This window comes from Kryptolebias marmoratus, linkage group LG8 (genome assembly GCF_001649575.2).
Source record: "Kryptolebias marmoratus isolate JLee-2015 linkage group LG8, ASM164957v2, whole genome shotgun sequence".
NCBI lineage: Eukaryota > Metazoa > Chordata > Actinopteri > Cyprinodontiformes > Rivulidae > Kryptolebias > Kryptolebias marmoratus.
In genome coordinates, this window is record NC_051437.1 from 18,342,623 (window position 1) to 18,364,929 (window position 22,307).

The 22,307-nt window shown below is 40.6% G+C and overlaps 1 protein-coding gene across 5 annotated transcripts in view; it reads right to left on the reverse strand.

Moving 5' to 3' along the window:
- Positions 1–22,307, reverse strand: part of scn8aa (sodium channel, voltage gated, type VIII, alpha subunit a) — a 52,340-nt gene that overhangs the window by 10,219 nt on the left and 19,814 nt on the right. For 3 of the 5 annotated variants that reach the window (XM_017430904.3, XM_017430905.3, XM_017430906.3), the window contains exons 7-21: positions 21,384–21,605; positions 21,041–21,104; positions 20,746–20,887; positions 18,784–18,987; positions 18,414–18,695; positions 16,681–16,995; positions 15,056–15,191; positions 14,574–14,812; positions 13,552–13,725; positions 13,079–13,435; positions 12,526–12,999; positions 11,843–11,960; positions 11,019–11,173; positions 10,321–10,494; positions 5,302–5,424 (exon numbers count right to left, since the gene is read on the reverse strand). In XM_017430904.3, the coding sequence (XP_017286393.1) occupies positions 5,302–5,424; positions 10,321–10,494; positions 11,019–11,173; positions 11,843–11,960; positions 12,526–12,999; positions 13,079–13,435; positions 13,552–13,725; positions 14,574–14,812; positions 15,056–15,191; positions 16,681–16,995; positions 18,414–18,695; positions 18,784–18,987; positions 20,746–20,887; positions 21,041–21,104; positions 21,384–21,605 (3,179 nt within the window). The remainder of the gene's footprint in view (positions 1–5,301; positions 5,425–10,320; positions 10,495–11,018; positions 11,174–11,842; positions 11,961–12,525; positions 13,000–13,078; positions 13,436–13,551; positions 13,726–14,573; positions 14,813–15,055; positions 15,192–16,680; positions 16,996–18,413; positions 18,696–18,783; positions 18,988–20,745; positions 20,888–21,040; positions 21,105–21,383; positions 21,606–22,307) is intronic. The other 2 variants (XM_017430907.3, XM_017430908.3) reach the window with 1 other exon arrangement.

Below are 22,307 nucleotides of genomic sequence, written 5' to 3' on the forward strand. Positions count from 1 at the left end.
TCAAAATTAAACGAAATAAACATTTGAAATATATGAGTTTGTATGTAATGTATGAATATAATATACAAGTTTCACTTTTTAAATGGAATTACTGAAATCAATCTACTTTTTCATGATATTCTAATTTTATGACCAGCACCTGTACTGTCCGTGGTTTTAGGTTGTGTCAGCCGTGCAGCAATACAACCGCTGCACAATCATAATATAGCTCTTGTTGTGATGTACAGGCCTAGAAATTAAAGGCGTTTTAACAACCTAATTGTCTAACTCTAATTTTCGAATGTGCAGAAAGTTGTTACATGTATTTTTTTTTTATCTTCATTCAATTACTAAATTTTTAGGTGTTAGGTTTACATCAGGAGTAGGCAATCCTGGTCCTCGAGGGCCACCATCCTGCATGTTTTCCTTGTTTCCCTGCTACAACACACCTGATTTTGTGGGTAAATTACTTCTGTTAATCACCCAATGATTCAAATCAGGTGTGTTAGAGCAGAGAAACAAGTAAAACCTGCAGGATAGTGGCCCTCCAGGACCTGGGTTGCCCACCGCTGGGTTACATGCATCCAATAAAAAATAATTTAACACAAGCACTGGTTGTTTTTGAGTGTATCTTTAAAATGTGTTTTGTTTGTAAAAAATAAAAGTCAGTAATAAGTGTTTGCCATACCACTATGAAGTGTCCACTTTAACCACCCCAAACTTAGACAGTCAACCTCACTAACATATACTGAACAAAAATATGAACTCAGCACTTTTGTTTTTGTTCCCATTTTTCATGAGCTAAACTCAAGGATCCAAGACTTTTTCTTTGTACACAATAGGCCTTTTTCTTCCAAATATTGTTCCCACCTCAGACACACCTGTGCAATAATCATGCTGTCTAATCAGCATCTTGATATGGCACACCTGGGAGGGGGATGGATTATCTCAGGAAAGGAGAAGTGCTCACTCACGTAGATTTACACACATTTGTGAACAATATTTGAGAGAAAAAGGCCTGTTGTGTACATAGAAAAAGTCTTGGATCTTTGAGTTCAGCTCAGGAAAAATGGGAGCAAAAACCAAAGTGTTACGTTTATATTTTTGTTCAATATAACTCTTCTCTATAACTATAACTAGTCCAAGTCAAACCAAACAAGCTTTTTTAGATTGTTCCCATGACTTTTCAAAAACCTATTGCTGTCTAACAATTCAGTCAGATTTCCTGTAGATTTATAAGCTCAGCACATCTTGAACCGCTCATTACTAGTGTTAGGCAGGCCAACCAGCAGCTCTCAGGCAGACAGCTGAGCATGCATTTCTTTGGCAGACTCGTTTTGTGGAGCCATATTCCCTCCTCGTTACAAACAAACAGAGAGGAGCTCTAGAGCGGGATTCTCTCAGCGCTGAACATAGCTGTTGAATTTGGCCACAGGACACAATGTTGTGCCGAATAGTAAAATTAATCATTTATGTAGTGAACCAAACTGATGCTAGCTTAATTTTCCACAGTGAAGCCAGTCCACTAGCTGAGAGAATGACTCTTTGTTTAAACCAAGATACATTTTAACTACTTTCCAAAAATTCAGTGTTTAGTTGTTAAAAATAAAAAAGGCCATGCTGTGTAGAAAGCATTCTCAGAAAGAGGGAAAATGGCTTTCAAAAATGCTTAATGTGCATCGGCAGTTATTACACATGCGTGTTACATGGCATTGTGCAATCTCCAGAATCCGCTCAAATCAATACATAAATAAGCAGAGAAATGTTTGAATAGAGAGATGGTAAAAAAAAGGAGGGCTGCTAACTTCTGCGCCTGACAAGTCTTTATTAGATTTACATGAAAACATCTTTACCACAATGTGAATGAATTGATAGATCTAAGTTTAAAACAATAGGTTATGTGTAATTTAAAGCAAACCCCATGTCTATAAAAAAATTGAAATGAAACAGAATGTTTTATTTCAAATTGTTTTGGTTAAACATCATTTAAAAAGGGGAAACTTTAGAGAATATGCTATTCTTGCTCTGTAATATACTGTTCAAAAATCTAGTACCAAGACCACACTGCAGCATAAAGAGAAACAAAAGAACAAAAAACAGACTAAATACCCCATAATCATTATGTATTAGGCAGTATGTCGGGCTTAAACATGGGCTGGTATGAGAATTCGGTGATGGTAAACCTGAGACAAAATACTATGATTTCACAGCTCTGTGATAATAAACTAAAAAAATAAGAATGGATCTCATGACCTAATTGCTTTTATTTATAACTTCTATTTTAAAATTACTGCTATACTGTTAATATATTAAGTAGTAAAGATGTTTATTTGATGCACAGATACAGATATAGAAAGGGAGAGAACACAAGTGAATGTGTTTTGCTCTGCTCTTTGTAAAGTAACGTTGGGAGTTTAGCTAATTAGCAGAGTTTTTAGCCTCTGTTTATTTCATCAATAACAGTTCAAATAAAGACAACTGGACCTCTTTTTGATTCTTGAAGACGTTTCATTTCTCATCTGAGGAATTTTCTCCACTGAAAGGGGAAAGCGCTAAATTTCAAGCCAAACATTTGTACGCATTTCAACAGCAGACATGCTTTCTTCTGTAGGTTGTTGAAAACCTGAGTTTTAAAACGGCATTACCCTTAAGAACGATGGGTGGCGTTGGTCAAGCAGACAGGGTGTCATGGTTTGTTCTGTTTGTTTTCGCTGCTGGAAAGATTTTCAAACATTAGAATTTTTTAAGAAGAGTAAAAATTCATGGGATTTCCTCTTTTCAACCATCACACACAGGTGACTGACAGCTCGCAGCAACAGCTAAAAGAGGGTGGGGTGCTAATCTGTGCTTTATTTGGTGAGAAACCGTCAAATGAACCTGTACTGTCTCTGACATCTCAGTATAAGGAATTAATCTTATACTGGTATAATGGTACGACTGAAAGTTTTGTGGTTCTGACACCGTGGCTTTCTAAAATTGTGGTATACCTCGAAACCAAAAACCAGCCCATGCCAAGTCAGACTGAAGTTGTCCAAAGATGGTCGAAGTTCCAAACACACTAACGCTCCATAATCTCTTTTATATAATGCCATCTCTCCATTCATACACTTCCCTGCTCATTTATTTATTGCTTTGACCTCAAATTTTTCATTTCCAGTTCAAACAAAAATAGTACCTCAATTGATGAACATAGACATAGTTGAAAAGAAAAAAACAAACTGATACAGCAGGGTCAAATTCCTTCGTTTGTTTCCTTTGCTTTACTGGGCCACTCTCACCTTTCTTACCACATACACCCAGTGAATGAGTTCATTCACAGGCGCATTGGTACTAGCAAAAATAGTTTATTTTAAGGCAAATGTGCCATGCTTTCCAACCCCAAAAATGACATCTTGTTGATACTTTAACCTATGTAATTCTATGTAACAACATCCATAAAGCCTATCCAGGGCCTAAAAGCACTGATGTCTGCTCATGTGCAACGGCATCACATTTTAGTCGCTGGATATTTAGTATGAATGAGACTTTCACTGAATTCTGAAGATTTATTTTAGTTCAGTCAATCTGCCCCCTAAATGATTTCAGAGGCCTTCTTCTCTGGTTTGGTTTGTCATTTTTGGGACGTCATAGATAAAGACAACACATTTTTTTGTCTATGGTTGAGAGGTTTTTGTCTGAGTGCTGTAGTGCTAGTCAAGCTACGGGCCACCACCCACCCAGAACTCAAAGTCAGAGTTTAACTGGGCCCACTGTTGCCTCCCAGTTTCACTTCCCGTGGGAGTGGAAGGCAACGGGAAGCCAGGGCCTGCTGTATGCGCTGCAGTATGTGGTGCTATGACATGATAGCAGAAATGTTTTCTTTTTTTCTTTTTTTTTTTCTTTTGTGAAATGGCTGTCTGACATATTTGCTAAGCTTCTGCCTGCATTCCCAAAAAAGAAGGCAATGGAACAGATTTTATATGCTTAATATGAATACTGTTAGGAAAAATTAAAATCTGCCAACAACATGGACTGATGGCAGATCAGTTGCTACGATCATATATAATAAAAAGTCTGACAATGGCAGAAGTTTAACAAATACTTTCCTCCCAAAGCCACAACACTGGGAGCGTGTGGTTTATGTCTCCATCCCTGATGCAGAAAGATCTTGGACAAGCAGGAAAAAGTGTGTTGACCCTCCAGAGGTCCGGCCCAGCCGTACTGGGTCGAGGTGGAGTGAGCAGTGGAGGGATAAGGGGGGTGGGGGTAAAGGTAGGAGAAGGAAGGGGGAGGGGGAGGGGATGCTGCGCAGTGCTGCACATATGTGGGGATGAGGAGGAGGTGGGGAAAGTTTGAGCTGAAGAGCAGAATCTCAAACTAGAAGACAAGACAACCAGTCCAAGAATAGTGAGAGGTAGGAAGTAGGAAGAAATTGGATCAAGACACCAAGAGGTTCAGAAAGAGAAAAAGAGGTGACAACAACCAGGTGCAACCTATCGCTACCACCAGTCACTGAGACGACCAATCAGATCCCTTTAGGGAGAGGCGGCTGAAGCAACCACGGGGTACTGTCGCAGCGAGACATTTCTGCTCTCTAAATGAGACATTCCTCTGAGTGGTTGCTTGACAGCCGGCCCGCACCCAGGCTTTTGGAGTGACTGACTGGGCAGAGGTTTTGGGTGTCCTGCAGCTCCCTGGTTCCTGCTGGTTGTTCTCGATGCCAGATGCATTGAGGAATGGTGTGAGCTGGGGGAGGTTATGGGAGCAGGGGGGAGAGGGGCAGGGGCATGTGAAGGGGAAGTGGGGGTAGCTCAATTGAAAGCAGTGGTTGATTGAATTGTTGGTCTGAATGCTCCAATGAGATGACATGTAAGTTTGGTTAGCTTTGACCAATTTCACATTCCCTTTGGCCAATCAATAAGAAACAAAGTAAAATAATCAGCACTTGTAGTTTTTCTTTTATGTGATGAGGCAGCTTTATTATTAAAAATTATGTTTCTATTTGAGTCATTTTTGGTTGCAAACAAATCAAGTTTAAGTAGACTTTGTTTCTTTAAAATTTTCAATTCAAATACATAGTAATCTACTGGCAATTTAACTTTACTATTACTTTACTCAAGTCTCCCAGCTGCATCATGACTTTTTCCTTCGCTCTAACAAAGGCATGGTACAGGACTGCGCATGGAAAGTTGATTTTTTTTTGCTCTCATATCCTGGTTTGAAATCAGGTTTTTTTGTCCTCTTAGTTTGTTTTTTTTTTTTTTTTTTTTAGATCAGTTCTAGCATGCTTTAAACTGTTGAATGGGCATGCGGAAGGATCAGCTGCTTAGCTTTGGATCTTACCCTCATCCCTTCAAAACGTGACAAGGCTCTGAGGGGTCTCAAGGCCCTTAGTGTCCTGAGTGATTTAATGGGCCCTAGATCGGAGTAGCCCAGCGCATTAGCTACAAGGCTGACTATAGACACCTACACAAAAACAGAGAAGCAAAAGAGGTTCCAAACTGTTAGAAGTGAGAATATTCACTAGGGAAGAGAGACGGCCCTGGTGTAGGCGGAGAGTTGCTTGACATACACACATAAATCTATTCATGTATATGCATGTATAACATTAGATTATACATGTATATACACTGAGAGAGAAGGTCAGTGTTTAGTACTGGTTTTTTGCGTGTCATATTTTTTAGTTGCAGTAGGTCATAAGGGTTTTTTGGCTGTTATTTTGGGGCAGTTGACGAGATGTTAAAAGTCCATTGTACCTGCAAAGAAACTTGTGGTTGAGAAAAAGAGAGGAGATAAAGACACAAAACTCAAATAAAGGGTAAATTAGGCAAGAGAAGAGTGCTACATGATTAAGATACAAGTGGAAGGACTGGAAGAACAGAGGAAGAGGATTTAGGGAGGGAGGTAAGGAGAGAGGTTGCCCTGTGGAAGCTGATAAAAACCCAACAGACTTGAGAGCCTTACCCTTGCCCTTCTAACATTGTCTCTCCTTGTCGCTCTCGGCCTGAGGCATAAATTCCCATTTAATTTAAGACAGAGAAACTAACGGAACCTAAGAGAAAGAATACAGGTAAACATGTACAAGAATGTCATTTTTGCCATTTTTTTTTCCTTATCAGACATCAAATCATCTTGTCACACAGCGTTTAGAGTCAATCAGGAGAGCCACAGTCACATGAACCACACACACAAAAAAAAACAGGGATGGAGGTTAAGGGCACACCTGATATAGTTATTAGCACTGGATGGCACTGAAAGGACAAAAGAACACAGAGTACAGTCGAGTTACACACAGTTAACACAGAACCTTAAAGAAACTGGCGCAGCCCCTTATCCCACCCAGCAGCAGCAAACCCAGGCATTAATGCAGCCAAAGAACACTTCAAGTCCTTTAAAACGCTCGCTAAATCCTCAAATTATGTCACAAAAGTGCATCTATTTGCCTCAACATAATCAATGTTCAAAACTCTTTTTAAAAAAAATCAGTGAAAGGCATTAGCCGTTGTGGCCACAATAATGGCTTTGGGCTGTGTAGCTGATTTAGGTTGAACACATATAGAATTACACTGGTGAGCAAAGAGGAAATGGACAGAGGGAATTATGGTCCATTAGCTGCACTAATGTTCTTCAGGGAGTGGTGAGGCATGAATGACTGCTGGAGCCTGAGGAAGTCACCTTAAGACTGCCATTACAGAGAAGTGTTTTAAAGATGGAGTCTTTCACTGGATGTAAGATACTAAATGCAAATATAGGCATCTGAAGTATCTTTGAATGAGAATCAATGTCTCCTTTTCAGTTCTGTTCCATAATTCTAGCATGATGTCTGGTATTGTACCATCTGGACGATCTTGTTTTATTTTAACCCATTTAATTTTCTTGGGTTTGATGCTGGAGGTACTGGAACAAGGGGAGTCCCAGTTCCTTACAAATAAGGAAAAAATATCAACAGTAAACACGTGTGAAAGCACCTCCAACCAGCCACCGACACCAAGTGGTCAAACTCACCGCAAGAAGTACACAACATCCAAAGCTTACCAAAAATCACGGAGGGAGGTTTGTCACAGGCAAAATCTTCATTTTGACTTATGAAGTTATCAGAAAAATAAAGAGTTTAAACTGTTAAAAGTCTGTCAGAAAGGGAAAGAGTGAAGGAGCAACATAGTCTCTTTCCTTCTCACAGATTACTGTTTAAACATTGAGTCGAAGTTATCTGAACAGAACCCTCAATTAGCTTTTACTGACGTTGCTCCACGCAATTACGGTTTGTCTTTAAAACCAATAAGTCAGCCTTACAAATTATTAAACAGCTGTTCTGATGGGTACACAGTAAAATAAAGATTTTGCCTTTATCTACACTACTGTATTTGGGGTAATTGTCACCTTTAGCCTGACCCACTTGGAGAGCCCCCAATTTGGGGTGCCTGGGCTCTGGCCCCCCTTGCTGGGCCAGCTGTGTGGTAGCGACCTCAGTATCTCAACGTCCTTCTCAGAGAGCTCTGCAAGGCAAGGCCAATGACATCTGGGGCTGTGATTCCATGACGACCAGAGCGCAAAGCAAACAAAACTAAAACAAACTAAAAACACAAAAAAACAAAAAGAAAAACACAAAAAAAAACAATGATGATAATTTGAGCGAAAAAGAAAAATGAATGGATTATGACATCAAAACCCCTCGTGCTAACACACGTTCAATATTTTTTCTTAATTAGACCAATTACTTAAAAAGTTAAGTCTTTGTACCTGTTGTAGATAGCTTTTTGAACAAGCTTAGTTTGGAGAAACAGAGGTTAACTGTGATTGAACTGATGAGCTAAAGGCTAGTCTCAGCGATGCTCAGACCAAAGTGGATTGCTGCTTAAGTCCAATTTTTAAAATTTTGCATCAATGCTGTTTTATAAATCTTTATATGGCTAAATTTTATATTACACACTTATTGTGGCTGAAGCATTATAATATTCCTGCTGGAAGCTCTCCATGCTACACCTGAAGTGCTACAGCTAAGTGCTGCTGCTATCTGAGCTTGCAAATACCTTCAGAATTGATGCAGTCATTATTCTATGTAATGTGAAACTGATAGTAGTGTTATTGTTTATAAAGTAGTTTCTGAATGAACCACTATGAAACTTTGAAGCTTGGAGTTGTTTTAAAACAGCACTAATTCACGGTCTTGGCTATGCTTGGACTAGTCATCAGCTTGCTCTATATTTCTTCAAACTGAGGTAATTTAAAGAGCTATCTACAACAGGTAGAATATTAATTGTTCATGACATTCCAAAGAACTCTGCCTGAATTAGAGATGAACTCTCTATTGTGATAGCAATATTTTTTTCTGTAAATGTGTAGTTTATTCAGTGATGAGGCTGCTGCTTTTCCATGGCAGTTACTTGCTTCTAACATAACACACACATGACAAAATACAAAAATAAACATTTTTATAATGAATAATCAGAATGACAAGTAAAACGAAAAGAAAAACGAGACGATCAAAGTAAAATAAGGAGGAAAAAGAATCACGCTCAAGAGAAAAATACAGGCTGGTCTAATGATGGTGACCCACCCCTCTCTTTCTGAGTTGATGGCAATGTTTTCATCACACATCACAGAACAGCAGAGGCACAGGTAGGCTACAATACAGCTTAAACTCATCAAGCACAATCGTTTACATTTTTTTTTTTCTTTTCAAAGGGGGAGCGCAAGTGAAGACCAAACTTACCGCCAGCTGTCTGTCACCCACCATCATTACATCTCAGCACAACATCACCACATTCCCGAAGTTACACTTCCAAGAGGGAATAACAGGAGGATGAATAAAGAGGGAAGGAGGGACGTCACTCTTTAGAATATGCTTACAACTTGGGAAACATGACACTTCGCACTGCCCCAGGTGTTTAGATATAGACAACACACAAGAGGAAGGGATTCTGCAGTGGGAATAACCAGAATCAGAACACTGTGGTTTAATTATAGTCAATACAAAATCTATACTTGTTTGTACAACTCTTGATGATAGTCATTACAATTAGCTGTGTTGGGTATTTAGCTTCAAGCTGTACCAACCTAAGCAATTATAAATTCATAAAAGGAAAGGCAGCTAAACTATATATCAGTTCTCTATGCAGTCTAGTACATGCGTGTTTGATAAGTAGGGGGGTGGGGGGATGGGGGGTCTGAGGAGAATAAAATAAATCAGCATGGAAACTTCTGGCCATTGACAGGAGTCCATTCACAGGAATTGGCTTGAGGTGTTGGACACTGCGGAGAGGTGGTTAGTTCAAGACGAAAGTCAGAAATCAGGGAAATTCTTACTCTACCCACTTGGGCCACTCAGTCCACATTGCACCTAATTTCAACCTTTAATTAAAACTGATATGATTTAAGCAATCAGTTGTTTAAAATTATCCTTGTATTTCCAAGGTTTTGAAAGATGATCCAGTCTAATCAACTTTTCCAGCTACAACCTACTGAAATAAACCCAATAAATTTAGCATGAGGCTGGCCGAGGACAGAGACAAGAAACCCCCCATAGTCTGGACTTTTGGTCTTGACCGACACGAGGAGCAGAGCAGTACACAGAGAGAGAGGACAGAGGCTCATATCAAACATCTGACAGGTCAGAAACACAGGCAGAGACAACTTTACAGAAACACGTATCTGACATTTCTCTGAGCATGACTTGAACATGGTTCTCGAATCAACAGAACTTCTTATCTGTTAGCGTCTTAGCATCCATGCTTAGTGTAATATTGTTCAGGTATGATTTATGTTGTCTAGTTTCATCTAAAAAATACAGGCAAGAACCTGTAAATTGGTAAACTGATTATCTCTAATTAAAGAAAACTTGGCACAGAAAGACAAAGTGGAGTTCATATTCAAGCAGCTCAAAGTGATTTAAAAAGTTTTGCTGGATGGAGTTGTAAAAGGTGTCAGAGGCATGTGTGTTTGATTTGGACAGGCTGGAAAGCCTTACAAAACACTGTCCTTATAGTAAGAGTGAATAAAATATAGATCCTTTTTTTTCTTCCAAACAGCACATCCTCCCACCTAATGCAAGCCATAACATTTAATTAATACAGACTTTTTAAACCTAACCACACCCAACTGACAACAAGAGGGGCAACACACAAATGGAAGAAAAATATACTGTATATTGAAATGACACATAATCTATTTAAATTGATTTATAACAGCCTAATAAAGAAAGAAATGCTCTCTGTTTTAGCAAATTGGCAGCTTAGCCTTAGCTCCGCTCACATATAGTCTGTAGAAATGCAGCAGTGTTTGTTGTTGGAACAGGGTGTGGTTGAGGACCAATTACCTCCAAAATGTTTTACACAAAAACAAATAATAAAGAGTATGACTTACATCCACAATGAAGAAGTCCAGCCAACACCAGGCGTTGGTAAAATACTTGACAAAACCATAAGCAACCCACTTCAGCAACATCTCCAGGATGAAGATGTAGGTGAAAACCCTGTCAGCATACTCCAAAATGATCCGAATGGTCTTCCTCTGCTCAATGTACACATCCTCAAAGGCCTGCCGAGAGACAGAAAACATCCGTCGGTTACAGCCTGGACAGCTGCAGATGTCTCACCATGATTTATGATTCTGCTAATGAAATTTCACGCAGCACTACAGCCCTGAAAAATGTTTCTGCATGAGTTGTTTCAGCTAATTTTCCAAGTAATAAGGCTTTACAGAAGAGCCACTGCTGTTGATTTTAGAAGCATTTGACATGTTTGAGAACAGGACGGCTTTTATTTTCAGAAATATGTCTATTAATTGCAGGATCCCTCATCCCAAGCAGATGGCCACACCACAGATTGATGTGTTTTACCTCCTCATTTCCAGAAACACACTGGAACCTATTGTTCGTTATTCAATCTTATCCATTATGGAATTTTCACTGTCATGAAACTGGTTTTCAATGCAGTGGAACAAAATTCATGATTTCCTGTAAGTCAAACTCTTTTTGCTGTAGGACTTGAATTATTCATTCATCTCTAAAGTCTGTTTCTGTCTCTCCAGACAATGCAGAATGCTGGCACAAGCCTCCTTACCAGGGCCCCACTACTGAGGAGGATCATGAAGATGATGAGGGTCTCAAACCAGTTGTGTTCCACGATCAGGTAGCAGGTTTTCCTCAGGAACCACCAGCTCTTCCCCCAGCCCATAGTGATGTCAACGTCGCAGCATTTATACTTGGCCACGCAAGCTGAGGACACGCAGAAGAGACGAGAGGTGAGATCAAATATGATCTGCAAAATGCAACCCTGTGTTTTCACCTGAGACATTTTCTGGGAAATTTTGCATTTTCTTTTCTACGAAAGATGATGCCTTTTAATTCTTGCCGATAGTCTGAGTGTTAATTTGTACCGTTTGTAGGGTGTGGTTAACTATGCTTAGCTAATCCAGATTGCTTCTGAGATCAAAGGATATCGCAATAGTGCTGACTACTAAGCTGACCCCCTTTAATAATACAACAATCCTAAATATACATGTATATTACATACATTTATTACAGCCGTGGAGCTTTTTAACAAAAGAAGCAGATCCCACTGAGAACCAGGATTTGAACTGAATGCACCATCACATTTCTTATTTTAAAATCTAGGATAGGGCTGAAGAAGATTATATTATTTTATTGTATTCATATATTTTTTTGTTTTCTTTTACAATCAGAATCCTTCCTTGGTATGTAAAAATGTTTATTTAAAAATGCACTGAGGCGTCAGTGTAGTCATGTAAGCATCAGAGGGAAAGACAGGCTGATATAATTTCCATGCATGAGTGATTCCTCATGATGAAAGTCTCCTACACCCTGCAGGCCTGGGGGGAGTCTGCGTGGTGGAGGTAATGGGTGCAGTGGAAGCAGTGGCCTCACCATCTGTCCAACATGACTCTGGTTCCATGTATTCCTCCACCGTCTCCACCACCACCACCTCCTCTACGTCTGGCTTGATGTCGATGGTGCTGCCTTCTGAGGAGCTGGTGTCGTCCAGCTGCAGAGAAGCAGATGTTATGAGTGCACACATTCAAGCATGACAAAAAGAAACTGGGAACTAAAGTAAATGTTTAACGAATGATGCTCTTGCAGACCTGTTTAGGAATACATTTTATCTTTTCAAATGCCAGTTGCTCAATATTTAAAAGGCTAAAACTGAGTGCGAAGATACTTTTTCGGTGTTGAGATGCAGCCATAAGTCTTACATATTATTCACATGAACACTACAGTGGAATATCGAATGGCAGACCATTTGCTCTGAAAGTCTTGTAAATGCATTTTATCAGAAGACGTGAGAGGGCATTCATTCTTCCACACTGCCTGCCCACTCTACATGTATCCATTGAGTAATGGAGTTACATTAGTATCTGAGCAGAGCAGAATTGCCTGTCACACCCATGAATTTACCGTTCAGAGAGAAAACCACACAGTGCAAAGCAGAGGAGGATTATAAACAACAGCAACAAATCCAGGATCATTATCTACATGTTGGTACCTGAGATAATTAGAGCATGTCAATTTACTAGCTTTAAAATATGATGCTGAATAATGTAACAACTAACCTCTTTGCTGTTCTCAATGTCTGACTCGCTGCTGAAGTCCTCTGTGTTGAGGTTCTCAAAGTCGGACTCTCCCACGGCGATGGGCACGCAAACTGTCAGGTTTGGGTTGTGGATGAACGACATGTGGTCTTCGTCGATCATATACTTGCCCACGCTGCTGCCAATGCCGCTGGTGGTGCCGTTGCCATTCTTGGCATAGTCCAGGTCACGGTTGATGTCCACCCCCGTGTGATTTCCGATGTAGTTTACCTTCTTGTCATACATGTCATCCAGAGGCTTCTGCTCGTCCTCCATTGGCGGTTTCTTCAGTAGACTCGCCATCAGCAGCCGCATCTTCGCTTTTATCCATGCAATGCCCTTCTTGATGCGCATGACGGAAATCTGCAGATTGTTGGGCTCGCCGTCGTCATCCGTCGCGGCCAAGTTGTCAGCGCTGAATGAGCTCAGCAGCAAGGCAAGGAACAAGTTCAACACCTTGAAACACAACAAGATATCAAGTCAGTGGAAGAGTGGTAATTGTTCTAAATCTCACCTGATCGGTTTGAACACTCACCACAAGGTTACCAATGACCATGACCATCATGAAGACGATGAGGCACATCCCCTGGCCCGCCACCTCCATGCAGTCCCACATGGTCTCAATCCACTCGCCGCACAGCACCCGAAAGACGATCAGAAAAGAGTGGAAGAAGTCGTTCATGTGCCAGCGGGGCAGCTCGCAGTCTTGAGAGATTTTACACACACAGTCTTTGTAGCTCTTTCCAAACAACTGCATGCCCACCACAGCAAAGATAAAGACGATGATGGCCAGCACCAGAGTCAGGTTTCCCAACGCTCCCACTGAGTTACCGATGATCTTAATCAGCATGTTGAGGGTGGGCCAAGACTTGGCCAGTTTAAACACTCTCAGCTGAGGTTAGACAGGCACAGAGAGGAAGAGGATTGTGTTTTAGTTAGTAGTTTTCCTAATTGATTCATTTTAATATATCTTATCTTGGTCTGCGAGGAGCTCAAAAGAGTATTTACCAATCGGAATGACCGCAGCACAGAGAGGCCCTCAACATCAGCCAGAGCCAGCTCCACTAAACTCAGCGTTACAATAAATCCGTCGAAGCAGTTCCAGGCCTCCTGGAAGTAGTAGTACGGATCCATGGCCACAAGCTTGAAGAGCATCTCTCCTGCAAAGATCCCTGTGAACACCTGTCAGGCAGGATGGAGAGATGATTTGAACAAATGAATATGTCCCAGCAAAGTGTCTCACAGGAGAGAAGAAAATGTGAAGCATGATGAGCAAAGAAAGATGGCAGACAAATTGTTTTCCGCTGATGAATAGAATGAGGGCTTGGGGGATTTTAAAACCCTGAAAAAACATCAAACATACTGTCTTAGGGTGTTCTAAGACTTAAACACCATCCTGGCAAATTGTTCTACAGATAAATATATATTAACAACTGAATGATTTTTGCAGTAATTTGATTTTTTGCCTGAGTCATTTTGTACTTTTCTTTTAAAGTTTGGTGGGCTGAGGTTATGTATGTAAACAATCACAGTGCCAGTGTTCATGTTTACTCGTGGAAAAAAAAGAGAACAACATCAATAGTGAATTTATCTAAGCCATGATTCAGACACCATTTTAGTGCAGATCATCGATCAGGCTCCATGAAATATTAATGCAGGCCTCCCACCAGTCAGCTAACCAGGAGAAACGCAAGGCTGGTCCCACTCCAGAAAACACCAACTCTTCGCACCAAGAGAAGGAATAAAATGACAGAAGAAAAGGGACAGGGAACAAGTGTGTGCATGTGTGTGAACGGAACACGAATCCAGAAAAACTGCAGGTGGTATGAGGCCATTTTATTCTCCTCCCTCTTACTCTCTTTCAACTCTGAGTAGATAATGAAAGTTGCTGCCAATTATGCTCCAAAAATAGCACCTCTCTATGGGCTGCTGAGAAGAAGCTGAACATATTTTTTTTTTATCAGAGATAGGACAGGATAAAATAAATAAATAAATAAATAAAAACAAGAGCTTAAAAAACTGCCACTCACCAGATTGCCTACAGACAGCATATGCTCAAAGTCAGGCGTCATGGGGTAGTGCTCCATGGCCATGAAGAGGGTGTTGAGGACGATACAGATAGTAATAGCCAAATCCACGAAGGGATCCATGACTATCAGGTTTACAATCTCCTTGATCCTAATCCATTTGGGGGAGCATTCCCAGATCAGGAATGTGTTAGAAAACTTATACCAGCATGGCGGACACTTGCGCTGAGACTCCTCCAGTTCTGAAGACATAGCGCGGATCATATATCAAAACCAAACATAATTACATGCCAGAGCATAGTGCATGCATGCAATGGTATAATATGATATAAAAAATTGTATGCATTGTATGTATCTGGTACTGTTTGATTTGCAAAGCAGATAAGCAGGAAATTCATGTCAAAGTAGTCAAACCAATGAGTGCAGGCCTAGTTAAAAAACAATGAGAAAGAGCAGGTTAAATAGCTGGGTTAAAGTGGCAGTACCCTCCGCTAGTGTGTTGGTAATGGCGCTCATGACACTGTTGGCCCGCTCTTTCCGCCCAAAGGAGGTATTGAGCTGGTCCACAGACACCATCAGGGAGCCCGACAGCTTCTTCTTCACCTCAACCTCAGTAGTGGGCTGTCAGGAGGAGAGGAAGAATCAAGCACCCATGGAGAGGACATGAACCCCATCCCACATCACCACCGGTGGCCGGCGGAGGGAAGTGCACAACAGCACTGATAGGATAAAGTAGTTAGATTTGAATTTTTTTTTTCTTTTAGGAGCATGTTTCACTCTTTTCTGTCTCAATGCTGATTTCATAAAAGATGTGCTGTAAATCCATGCAGGTCTCAGCCAAAGTGGGAGCAGTGGGCTATTTGACCTAATTGTATTTGAATGTAAAAGCTCATCCCAATTAGATAATAAATGTGAGATAATGCGCAGGGAGAACTGCTTCTGCATGAATGCATTTCCAGTCATGCAAAAATGAAGGCTTTGCTGCCATTGCAATATAATCACTATGTTATTTCTTTTTTTTTAATTATTATTATTATTATTCTTTTTCCAAAAGCATCTCCCAATTCTGGCCTTTTCTATGTCACTTGCAAACAGATGCTGATAAACCTTCTTATTTTGAAAACATACAACTTATATTGCAACCATCAAGTCAGGAGATCATATGGAGGCAGGAAGTTCAGATCCATCCAGTTGTCATGCATGAGCATGCTCCAAGTCAAAGAGAAGGAGAGGAAAATTACAGATAACATTGTCTACGTATCTGTGTCATGCTTTTTCTAATTAAATCCTAATTCTACCATGCTAACTAGAATGGGACCAAACTACTTTACTACTGTTGACCAGGGAGAGTTTGGAAAACAGATAAAGGTAAAGACAGACAAGGACAGCAGCCCTCCTTTGTTTCTTAAAGTTGTTTTTTTATGATGGATGATGTGTGTGTGATACTTTTCTATCTGTACTGGAATAGTATTAGGGAACTAGGGAAGCAGATTAAAATGACTCTATAGTGCTGGTCCCCCATGTCCTTCGCCTCTTACTGTAGATCTACCCACACACAGCAGAGGACCTGGATGCCTGGAGGAACACATCAACACACTGAAGCATGTTAACACATCGTTATGTCATTGTTGATAACAAACATCGTGTGCTCAACAGGAACTTTATGCCATTCTGTGCATAAAAAATGTGTATTAACCAGGATTTGATCAAATTGTCAAAATGTAATAAGTCGGTGGTGAAGCAGCTGGTTTTTAACAACATGTCTGATTCAGTCTGATCATTAGATATTCAAAACATTCATTTCTCAAACAACAAAACTGACTGGAAGTCATTGATAGACCCAGTTTCACTAACACATATGGTAAAGGAAGAGTTGGGTGTGTAGTATAATCGCTGTCATTATAATGAATTTCTCCATCCTTTGCCTACTATCGGAGGGCAGCATACACTGCAGGGGCTGGGGGAGGGAAGGCGCGAGCGCTTAGCCAAGAGATACATACGGACTTGCAAAGATGACAGAGTTGAAGAAAGAGAGCCAGAAAGAAACGTAACGGACGAGAGAGGAAGGGGGGGGCCATGCCTAGATAGGTCTACTCATTGACTTCCTTACACTGTCGTCAGAAGCTGCCTTATCTATTTTCACCTCAGGCAGAAGGCGTCCACCGGGCCCGGGGCCAATGAGTGACACCACTCCATTGCAATCCACCGTGCTGTTCCTCTTCCCGTGGAAGCCGGTGTAGCTGTTGCGCCGGTAGGGGCTGAAGAGGGAGCCGCGGCGCTCCTCGCACTCCTCCACCGTGCTGTGCTCGTCGTCGGCGAACTCAGTCTCCGAGCCCATGTCCTTACCGCGGCCCTTAAAACTAAAGATGCTGCTCTTGCTGTTGTGACGGGAGAGGAAGGGCGAGCCGGGTATGCTCAGGAGAGACTGACGAGGAGGGAGAGGAAGGAGAATGAAAACAGAAAACATTTGTCTCAGGATGTTCTTGATTTAAAATTATATGGTGCTTATCACTGATTCTAGAGGCCAGAATAAATGTGAAAAAGTTTTAAACAGGCCCCTAATTGTTTTCATACTAAGCCAGACTTTCCCATATTCTTTTTTAACTGTGTCTTTGTGACAGGCTGCTGCTAACAAAGTCTCTACGGATTCAGTTTAAAATAAATTCTTTGCTAAATTCACTGTTAAGTTTAGGGTGTCTTTTTATGTCTGAACGATCCAAAGGTCAAAGTTAAGTGGCTTAACAGCCAAAAACATTTCTCTGAAAACGGTCGGGTACTGGACTGAATATGACTAGATCGAAAATAAGCCCAAATAAAAAATCTTGCAGAAATATTGATCGGGTCCACGTTATAAGATAACAAAAAGTCCATCTCAAAAAACAAGGGACAACACAACACTTTTAAACAGCGCTGTATGTGGAAAATTTTATACAGCCATAGTGCTGTCACACGTACGCTGCTGGATCAACCATTTCACAAAATAAATAACAGGCAAACGCATAATTAGGTCAGTGACATGCTACACTATTAAAATCACACACAGACAGGGTAATAATAGAGATAAAAGGCCTCTGAAACAACAAAGATGCTGGAAATGTGGGTCCTGTTAATAGTACCGAACCTGGTATTGTTCCTCTGCAGATGACGAGTTAAAAGTAATCTGATCTAAATAAGTCTAATTAGCGGTTTTAATTGTTGTGCTGAATGCGTCATGGACGGTCTTTGTGAATTCCTACAGCTGATACAGCAGAAAGAGCAAAAATGGAGCCAAAGTGAAGCTCAAACAAAGCAGCAAAACTGTTCCCTTTGAAACATTCATGTTGTTGCTGTGAATAATTCAGAACCTGGACACGTCCGTCTACATCTAAGGCCACTATATGCTCCTCTGTGTGTGAGAATGGGATGTGAGACATTCCACTTTTGACAGATCTAAAGATAAAAATTGACACCACTCCTGCTGCCACATGATTTATGAGGATTTATATTTTTAATGCAGATAAAGTTATTTCTAATTATGTGCGATTTGAGGGTGTTGATTAATCTGCTTTATGTTTGTGAAATATTTATCACAAGGACAGACATGTTCATTTTTGATGTTTAGAGTCAGCTGGGTTTGTTTTTTTATAGATATTTACTAACCAAAGTATGGATCCCAAAGAACTAAAAGCTCACTGTTTACTTTTTAATGAAAATAAATTTGAATTATTTCTCAAACCAATGCCCAGGTTTATGAGGATCATTCAACAATTTTTCCTAGTTTACCCCAAATGAACCTTTTTTTTTATTTTATTTTTTCATCCTGAACTTGTCTGGACTTATACAGCTGCTGCTTTCTTCTCTCACCTGGTTCATAATGGAAGACTTTCGACCCAGGCGGTTATCGGGGAATCGGAAGCGGCTCCTTTTGCTGCCGTCATCTGACTCTGACTTGACGAACTTCTCGCTGTCGCCTTTCTCCTTCTCCTGCTCCTTCTGTCGCCACTTCTTTTTGCGGTTGCGGCGCTCTTTGGCACTTTTCGAGCTGAGCTTTGACATCTCAGAGGAGCTGACAGACAGACGCCCTCCTCCGTCGTCCTCCACTGCGTCCTCTGACACCGTGCCAGCGGAGGTCGCAGGGGGAGCAGTCTGTCAAAAAACACGCGTCACGGCTAAAGTTGAAACAATTTCAATAGCTATAATGTGAAACGATAACGCCAGCCTGCAGAGAACTGACCTGCTCCTCCTGCTGTTTCTTCAGCTGCTCAAGCATGGCCTTGAATTCTTCCTCCTTCTGCGCAGCCTCCTCCATGGTGGCCTGGTTCTGCTCCTCATACGCCATGGCGACCACAGCCAGAATAAGATTCACCAAGTAGAACGAGCCCACAAAGATCACCAGGACGAAGAAGATCATGTAGGTCTTCCCTGCTGCCCTCAGGGTCTGGCAGGAGGCAGCAGGGAGGAGGTGTGAGAGAGAAAACATCAGACTCATGACACCAAAAACAAAACCTCAAGTGTCAAAACATCCTCTCTAAGGATGACTCATCAAAAATAAGTAATTGGCTGTGGAAACAACCACCTTCTGTTAGTTTGCACATGAAACAAAAGTACTCAGTACGTCTTAACGTCAAAACGAGGCCAGGTTGGAGTTTTCGCCTACTTTTTAAGTAGAGCCAGGTAAAATATTTGTAAGGAAATGGATGATATTTCCCAGCTTCACAAACACAAGAAGTGTTTATTGTTTCTCAATACTTAGTGGCTAAATACAGTAGAGTTCAACCAACACTATGTTTTTACTAAATTCACATAGATGAATTTAAAATATTCAATTTTGATGAATCCGTTACCTAATTGTCCACACAAACACTGTCTAGTAAGGCTCTTAATTTGAATTATAGTTTTTCCTATTGCTTCTTTGGTTTTTCTATCTAAAGGCAAACTATGTTCTTTGGGGAGCAAAGTAAAAACGGAGGACTTCCTCAGACACAGAAGTGTCTGAGGAAGTCCCTCAAGTATTAATTATGAATGCAGATTATATATATTGCAGGATTTGGCAAAAATGTTCCATTTTAGTCCCGTAGATCACTAAATCCTCTCTGTATAAAGCACAAAGATGCCACAGATTTTTTTTTTTTACTGAGAAAGCAGTGTGACGTTTGGCATGACTCTGCATTTCTTTTCTGGACATCTGAAGGACAACATTCAACGCTAAACCAAAATATAGCTGCAAAAGGGTTCATCTAAACACAAAAGCTATGAGAGCCTGCAGCTTAAATTATAACTTCAGAGATAAAAGCAATAACAGAGACATTTGGTGATTTGCTCTCATCAGATCAGGCATCATCTGTGCCACTGGCCGCTGTGTCTCTAAATATTTCATCCTTCCTTCTTTCCTTCCTTTCATCCGACCCGTATTGCTGCAGTCAGGAGTGATGGCACCATTTTAAATAAACTAACAGAGTTTATGCAGCTGGACCACAGCTTCCCCTTATGGCAAGCCAAATGTGGCATTTTTGAATTAGGAAATTTTTATGTCCTTTTTGATTAAAACACAAGATAACTGAGCAATCCAGACAGTAGACTTAGTAGACACAGTATTAATTATTTTCTAAATTAATGGTTGGGATTTTAAACAACACAATGCCAGACCTTGAAACTCTTTCAAACAAGAATTAATAACAAAAAACTGGAAGAGATTTAAATATTAGGTGTGGGAGTTTTATTTGGATTTTTTTCTAAACAGAAATAGTAAAATTTGTAAAGTGGCAAATTGTGGTTTAATCTTCGTTTTTTCATTTTCTCAATGATTAGTGCATAAAGTCTGTTCAAAATAGAACTGATAATAGATAGATAGAATAGATAATGAGTAATAAAGGGCAGGTGAAATAAGCAAATACTTCAACAAACACCCATCATTTTTTTAATTTAAAGCTGATGTCAAAATGTTGTATTTTTTGAGTTTTTTTCATATGCATTGATCACATTCTTTTATTTAAAAAAAAACAACTAATCTAGTTTTACGATTTAGCAACAAGCTTACAATGATGATTCAGCTTTTGATGAAGTTTCTTTTAGATTAAATGAATAAAGGTGCAAATCTGAATCAGGTGATTAATGTATAGTTTCAGAATCTTCATGCTTTAGGTCTATTCATGAGCAGCAATATTTAAGAGCAACTGTGTTAACACATCTGCCTCACCAGCATGTAAAGGTTTTCCCAGAAGTCCTGTGTCATGAGTCGGAAGAGAGCCAGGAAGGCCCAGCCGAAGCTGTCAAAGCTGGTGTAGCCGTAGTTTGGATTCCTCCCAGCTTTCATGCACATGTAGCCCTCTGGGCAGCGGCTGAGAGGTGAAGAGAGACACAGGAAGAGAATAAGATGTCCAGCCTGGAAAAAAATGACTCAGCAGTATTTACTTTTAATGCAATCTGACCACAAGCAGGTCCTGACAGGATCAGCAAAAGGCATTTAGAGGAGAACAGAGAAGACACCCTACCCAGAGTCGGAGCTGTTCCCGCAGAGCAGGGCGTCCAACTGGTTGGGCAGGAAGTAGAAATTGGCTGCAGGATTAAAAAATAAATAAATAAATAAAAAACAGACATAATTAGCAATTTTACTCCCCTTCTGCCACAAGCTACTCTTGTTTATTTTTGAAACTATCTGCAAATTTTTGACTTGAGTTCGTTAGCACATTTTTCACCCCAGTGTTTTCTTTTTTCCATTTCAGTTCACTGGCTTTTGCCAAAACGGCATATTTTTTTGTCATTCCAGCATATGGACTGACTCATACTCCTGCGTCCCTGCCAGGTCACCGACAGTGAAGCCTTGCCTTTACTTACTATCGTTGTTGATGTACTCATCCCAGTCAAAGCCCTTGCTGCCGTTGTTCAGGTAAGTCTCGTTGAGGTTGATTGGCCAGATCACACACTTTTGGCGCAGATTGCCCATGAAGAGCTGGAGACCAATCAGGGCGAAGACACTCAAGCAGAAGACGGTCAGGATCATCACATCTGAGAGCTTCTTCACTGACTGGATCAGGGCACCCACAATGGTCTTCAGGCCTGCGCGGCAGCCACACACACACGCACGCACACACACACACACACGCAGACACACACAAACACACACATGGAGGTGAAACAAAAGCTGCTCCTGCCAAAAATTAGGTTGCATTTCTATTCAGGCGTAAATAAATAGCCTTTTTGTTCATTTAAAATTGAATAATCTATCAACTAAAACATTTTTTATTTCAATTAGATGGAATTATCAATGTAACGGCATTCATAAATGTAAATTTGGGAAGCTGTAATCATTTTCAGCCTTCCTACAAAAACAAAAATGCCAATTAACTAAAATTTTAACTGGTAAAAACTGTATTTTCTAAATATGTACAGAAATCTAGTTTGCACAAAAATAACAGGATACATAGAAAACATTTCAAGAAACAAACAGGAAATAGTTAGGAGCCTTTCCACTCTTTTTAGATCATAAAGAATTGACAAAAGCCACGACCAGTCAAAGCACGAGAACTTTTGCTTTTGTTGCCAATAATGAGTGAAGCGGAAAAGAGGGGGAAGGCTGCAAAGTAGTGAGAGGAAATCCATAAAAAAGAGAGCACAGCAGCACAACAAGGGGCCATGAGACAGGGCAGAGGCACAGGCAGGGAGGGGAGAGGGGCTGGAAACCACATGCAGGTCATTTAAACTCCAAGGCTGAACAGGAGCAATTCAATGCTAGCGCCGGCACTTTCTTGAACTGTCTTG